Source organism: Galeopterus variegatus, unplaced genomic scaffold (genome assembly GCF_000696425.1).
Source record: "Galeopterus variegatus unplaced genomic scaffold, G_variegatus-3.0.2 Scaffold11642, whole genome shotgun sequence".
In the NCBI taxonomy this organism is placed as follows: domain Eukaryota; kingdom Metazoa; phylum Chordata; class Mammalia; order Dermoptera; family Cynocephalidae; genus Galeopterus; species Galeopterus variegatus.
In genome coordinates, this window is record NW_007737753.1 from 25,541 (window position 1) to 32,213 (window position 6,673).

Genomic DNA, 6,673 nt, shown 5'->3' on the forward strand with positions numbered 1-6,673 from the left:
TGCTAGGTTGCACCAAACCATGCTGATCCGTGCTAGGTTGCACCAAACCATGCTGATCCGTGCTAGGTTGCACCAAACCATGCTGATCCGTGCTAGGTTGCACCAAACCATGCTGATCCGTGCTAGGTTGCACCAAACCATGCTGATCCGTGCTAGGTTGCACCAAATCATGCTGATCCGTGCCAGGTTGTACCAAACCATGCTGATCCGTGCCAGGTTGCACCAAACCATGCTGATCCATGCTAGGTTGCACCAAACCATGCTGATCCGTGCTAGGTTGCACCAAACCATGCTGATCCATTCCAGGTTGCACCAAACCATGCTGATCCGTGCCAGGTTGCACCAAGCCATGCTGATCCATTCTAGGTTGTACCAAACCATGCTGATCCATTCCAGGTTGCACCAAACCATGCTGATCCATTTCAGGTTGCACTAAACCAAACTGACCTGCACCAGGTTGCACCAAACTATGCTGATCTGTACCAGGTTGGTCTAAACCATGTTGATCTGTACCAGGTGGCACCAAGCCAAACTTATCTACACCAGGCTGCATAAAACCATGTTGATTGACTCCTGGCTGAAACAAACCTTGTTGACCTATACCAGGTTGGACCAAACTACTTTGATCTGAACCAGGCTGTACAAAACCAGGCGGATATGCATCAGGCTGCACCAGCCCAGGTGGATATACATTGGGCTGTACCCAACCACTGGTAAATGCACCAGGTTGTACCAGACCACTCTGATCCATTCTAGGGTGGACCAAACCATGCTGATCTACACCAGATTGCACCAGACCAGGTGGATATCCACCAGTCTTCACCAAACCATGCTGATCTACACCAGGTTGGACCAAGCCAGGCTGATGTGTACCAGGCTGCACCAAACCACGCTGTTCCACAACAGGCTGTGCTAAACCATACTGACCTATATCAGGTTGTGCCAAACTAGGTATATATATATCAGGTTGGACCAAGCCAGGCTGACCTGCAGTAGGAGGTGCCAAACTAGGTTGACCTGCACCAGGCTGCACAAAACCACGCTGATCTGTGCCAGCTTGTACCAAACCATGCCGATCTGCACCAGGTTGGAGCATGCCAGGTTGATCCATTCCAGGCTGCACCACAGCAAATTGATCTGCACCAAATTGGACCAAGTCAGGCTGATCTGTACCAGCTTGGACCATTCTAGGCTGATATGCACCAGGTTGCACCAAACCACGCTGATCTAAGCCAGGCTTCACCAAACCACGCTGATCTCTGCCAGACTGGATCAAATCATGCTGCTCTGTGCCAGGTTGTATAAAGCCAGATGCTTCCAAACTGGGCTGTACAAAACCTCGCTGATCTGCACTAACTTGCATCAAACCAGGTGATGCCAAACCATGCTGATCTGTATAAGATGGAACCAATCCATGCTGATTGACTCCAGGTAGGCCCAATCCTTGCTGATCCATGCCAGGGGGTACCAGTCCATGCTGATCTGTGCCTAATGTTACAAATCCATGCTGATCCATGCCAAGTGGTACCAATCCCTGATCATCTGTTTCCGGTGGTAGCACACCAAGCTGACGCACGCTGTGGGGCACCACACCATGTGAATAAGTGCTAGGATGTAGAAATCCAGGATGATCCATGCCAGACGGTCCTAATCCATGATGATCTGGCCTTTGATAGACTTGACCCTGGCTAATGGGCACTGCACTGTGCTGATCTGGGTGCACATAAGGATGATCTCTGGCTGAGGTTAAGTCCTGTTGAACTGGGCCAGTGTGTGCATCTTGTTCCTCTTTTCTTGGACGTGCTGAGGTAAAATGCCCTCTACTCGTGTGACGATCTGACTCTCCTCTGAACTGGGATGTGGGAGGCTGCTGGGGTCTTGGCATGCCAGCTTCATCATGGGCCCTTGGGTACTGTTCTCTACTTATAGAAACAGTAGAAGGGGGGCCTCTGCTTCGTTCCCTGCTAGTAACCCCTTCAGAGGGGTATACTATGCCACTGGATCCTGATAAGGTCTGATATGTGCCAAAACCACCAGCAGAATCCAGAGCCTCGTCAGTACTTGGATGCTTAGTGGAGGCTCCACTTGGAGTTGTATCATTTGATGTTAAGGAAGTCTGCCCTTTGTGCTTAGGAAGTCCCGTAGATGTTTCTGAGCCCTAGTTGAAGAAGAAGAAGGAAATCAATAACTACAAGTCAAAAATACACACTATAAGAGTTGGAAGGAAGGAAATCTGGGATACCTGACTAGGATGATTTAGGGCCCTTGTAGAAAAAAACCTCTCTGCTCCTAAAAGTGAAGCTGGGCATAAAGAAAGACTTTGAAATTCTTAAAGAATAGGTCTTCAGGGGCCGGCCCGGTGGCGCTTAGCAGTGCGCCGCTTGGGAGTGCGGTGGCGCTCCCGCCGAGGGTTCGGATCCCACGTACAGACCGGCCGCTCACTGGCTGAGCGCGGTGCGGGTGCAACACCGAGGGTTGCGATCCCGTTGCCGGTCCCGGTCTGGTACGGGCGCGACACTGAGGGTTGCGATCCGTTGCCGGTCAGGAAAAAAGACAAAAAGGAAAAAAAAAAAAAAAAAGAATAGGTCTTCATATTTTTGAGAATCTGCACATTTGCAAATAGCATCATAACATGCACATTTGCAAATAGCATCATAACATGTAATTTCCTTCATAAAAGATGGGGGGAAACTTAAAAATACAAGTCATCCTCTGGACTTTCACTGAGTCTATATATAAGGGACATAACTAATTTGTTAAGTTTAAAATATAAAGTCTGCCCCATTGTTGGCTCCTTGCCAATGGTAAAATTGTACACTGGAGAGTAAATAAACCACATATTTAAAATGTAAATGCAGGGCCGGCCTGGTGGCGCACTGCTACAGTGCGCCGCTTGGGAGCGCGGCGGCGCTCCCGCCGAGGGTTCGGATCCCACATACAGACCAGCGGCTCACTGGCTGAGCGAGGTGCGGGGGCAACACCAAGGGTTGTGATCCCGTTGCCGGTCCTGGTCCGGTACGGGCGCGACACTGAGGGTTGCGATCAGTTGCCGGACACGGAAAAAGACAAAAAAGAAAAAAAAATGTAAATGCACAAATCCTTGGACTGAGAAATTCCATAGATAGGAATTTTCTCTAGGAACTCTCACAAAAAATATGCATACGAAGATGGAGTCTGCAGCATTGTTTATGAGAATAGATTATCAATAGGGGACAGATATATTTATGGTACACCCCTACAGTAGAATAGTGTGAATCCACTAAAAAATAATGGACTATTTTCATTTCCAGCCAAGATGGAGTCATAGGGATTGCATTTACCCTCGTAGCTATAGTAACAAAAAACTGTGAAGCAGTTGTTTTCTAGACGCTGGATATCAGGTAACAGAGGATAGCAATTCCTGAGGGGTAGAGGAAAAAAACTATGTGAGCCCTGTTATTGCCTCAGCTTACTGCTATGGTAGAGTTCCCAGGCTGCAGTGCAGGGAGTGGGAACCGAGGTGGAGCCCTGCAGACTCCCTGAGTTGAGGAAACAGAGCTGAGCATTCAGGGAGATTAAGGCAACTAGAGCTTACAGGATAGAGTATCAGAAAGAAAGGAGATGCAGAGAGAGATGACTCCAGAGATCTGTGCAAGGTCCCCTCGAGTATTCAGCACAGAAATGACCAGCACATACATGTGAGGAGACTACCCAAGGCTGGAGAAAAAACTATCTGCAAAGCTAAAAGGAACAGTGTCCAGACTCTCCTGGGGGTGGGGACACACCTGTTTTTACCAGCCGGTTTGGAAAAACTAATCACCCAAGGGGCGCAGCATAGAGTTCTTACAAAGGTATTGCTTCAGAAGTGCAGAATAATCAGCCCTAGACGGAACAGTGCCAGGGACCCGCCTAACAAATCATAAAATCATAAAACCAAGACCTGAAAGGACTGAAGTATTTTCAAGTATCTGCATCTTGGGGGAAAAATCTCAAGAAGACTTATAGAAATAGAACCAAGGGCCGGCCCGTGGCTCACTTGGGAGAGCGTGGTGCTGACAACACCAAGTCAAGGGTTCAACCAAGGGCCGGCCCATGGTTCACTTGGGAGAGCGTGGTGCTGACAACACCAAGTCAAGGGTTAAGATCCCCTTACTGGTCATCTTTAAAAAATAAAAAAATAAAAAAAATAAAATAAAAAAAGCACAGTAGAGACATTAAAGATATACTTTTTAAAAAGACAAATTGAACTTATGGTAATAAAAACCAGAATACACTGGATGAGATTAATGACAGATTGGACATTGCAGAAAAAAGATTATAGAACTTGGAGGCACAGCGATAGAAACTATACAAAATGAAACAAGAGAAAAAGGAATTGAAAATGAGAGTAGCATCAGTGAGTCGTCAGATAACTTTGAATATATATATATATTTTTTTGTCTTTTTTCGTGTCCGGCAACGGATCGCAACCCTCAGTGTCACGCCTGTACTGGACCGGGACCGGCAACGGGATCGCAACCCTCAGTGCTGCGCCCGAACCTCGCTCAGCTAGTGAGCGGGAACCGGTCTGTATGTGGGATCCGAACCCTCGGCGGGAGCGCCGCCGCGCTTCCCAAGCGGCGCACTGTAGCAGTGCGCCACCGGGCCGGCCCATAACTTTGAATATTTTATAACTTGATGAAAACTAGAAACTCAGAAATACTGTACTAGCTATAGAGCTCAGTGCACCCCAAGCACGGAAATGACGAAGACCATGACACATGGTACATCATAAATTGCTCAAAACCATTAATAAAGAGAAAATCTCAAAAGCAGCTAGGAAAAAAAAAAAGGTATGTGGCATAAGAACAAAATTCAACATGACAGAAGATTGCTCACTGGAAACAGTGCAGGCTAGAGGACAGTGAAGCGACATCTTTAACATAAGTGAAAACTGTCAACCTAGAGTTCTACACCAGACAAAAATATCTTTCAAAACTGAAAGCGAGAAGCCCTTTCTGAATGGCTAAGAACGTCTGAAACTGCTCCTCCATAAAAGCCGTAAGAACGCTGCAAAAATGGTCAAAATCAACTTTTCTGAATTTTGAAAATTAATCAAAGGCTTGCAAACATCTGAGAAGCGTTTGTTCAATAAAGATGGCTGGATCTCAGCACAGTGAGCTCCACGGTGTTCTCAGCTGCCCTATTCTCAGCCCCTTACCCCAGTCACTGGAGGGGCAGAGCAGATGTGGAGCTCCCAAAAAAGTCCATTTCCCAGAGAGTTGTCATAATTTGTCTGGCAGCTCTGTGGAAAAGCCCCATTCAAAGGGCTTGTTTTTATTCGACCTGATCAGAGTTCACTCAGTGAGAAGCCCTATACCAAGCACGTTTTCCCAAGACTACCGGTGACAATTGTTTTACATCATAGCTGCCTGAGACAGTGCTACCAAATGGGAAAACAAGAAACTGGCTAGAAAACTTAAAAGGAGAATCTTGAAAATGAGCTGTCCAGAGGGAGCGCTGAAAAACTCCAGCTTATCACTGGGGATCTAGAAAGGTCACACACGTGCAATCCATGCATTGCTTTTTTCATAATATCCATTTTCCATGAACATTCTGAAGATGCTTCATATGTGCTCTTGATATGATGTGATGATAATGGCACTTCACCTCTGCGATCTTCTGCCCCGAAGCTAATAACTCCAGTCTTATCATGAGAAAAATAGCAGACGAATTCTAATAAAGGGACACGTTATAGCATACATGACCAGTACTCCTCAAAACTGTCAAGACTTTCAAAATCGAGGCAAGTCTGAGAAACTGTCACAGCCAAGAGGGGCCTGAGGAGAACATGGCAGCTAAATATAACGTGGTATCTTGCAACAGAATAAGGACTTTAGATACAAACTAAAGGAATGTGAATAAACTGTGGTTGTTAGTTAATAACGCATCCACCTTGGTTCATTAATTATAACAAATGTGCCATATTAATGCAAGATGCTAACAACAGGGGAAACTGTATGGGGGGGTGTATATGGGAACTCTGTACTATCTGCTTAATTTTTCTGTCTAAAACTGCCCTAAAAAATAAAATCCATTAAAAAAAATAAACAAGGGGCCGGCCTGGTGGCGCACTGGATAGTGTGCCGCTTGGGAAGCGCGGAGGCGCTCCCGTCGGAGGGTTCACCCTGCCCACAAAAGTCCTTCACGCCCAAATGGCTTCACTTATGAATTCTATCAAACATTTGAGGAAGAGATAATACCAAATTATACAGAATCTTCCAGAAAATTAAAGAGGATGGACCTTCCCACCTCATTCTGAGACCAGCATCACCCCAATACCAAAATCAGATGGTGACATGACGAGAAAAGGACACTACAGACCAACATCCCTCGTGAATACAGATGCAAACTTTTTAATTAGCAAATTGAATCCAACAATGTATGAAAATCATGACCAACCGGGGTTTATCCCAGGAACACAATGTTGGTTTGATATTCAAAAAAATTAATAAATGCAATTTACTATATTAAATAACTAGAAAGGAAAAAAAAAACCCATATAATTATCCTAATAGACAGAGAAAGCATTTGACAAAAACTCTCAGCACACTAGGAATAGAAGGGAATTTCCTCAATCTGATAAAGGGCATTCATGAAAAATCTACAGCTGACATCTTAATTTCTCCCCTAAGGTCAGAAATAAGACAGAAAT

At 45.7% G+C, this 6,673-nt stretch overlaps 1 protein-coding gene across 1 annotated transcript in view; it reads right to left on the bottom strand.

The window, feature by feature from the left end:
• QRICH2 (glutamine rich 2) overlaps positions 1-6,673 on the bottom strand; it is a 38,043-nt gene that overhangs the window by 18,433 nt on the left and 12,937 nt on the right. Inside the window, exons 3-5 of the mRNA XM_008594817.1 lie at positions 1,409-2,158; positions 1,032-1,047; positions 194-507 (exon numbers count right to left, since the gene is read on the bottom strand). Of these exons, the coding sequence (XP_008593039.1) occupies positions 194-507; positions 1,032-1,047; positions 1,409-2,158 (1,080 nt within the window). The remainder of the gene's footprint in view (positions 1-193; positions 508-1,031; positions 1,048-1,408; positions 2,159-6,673) is intronic.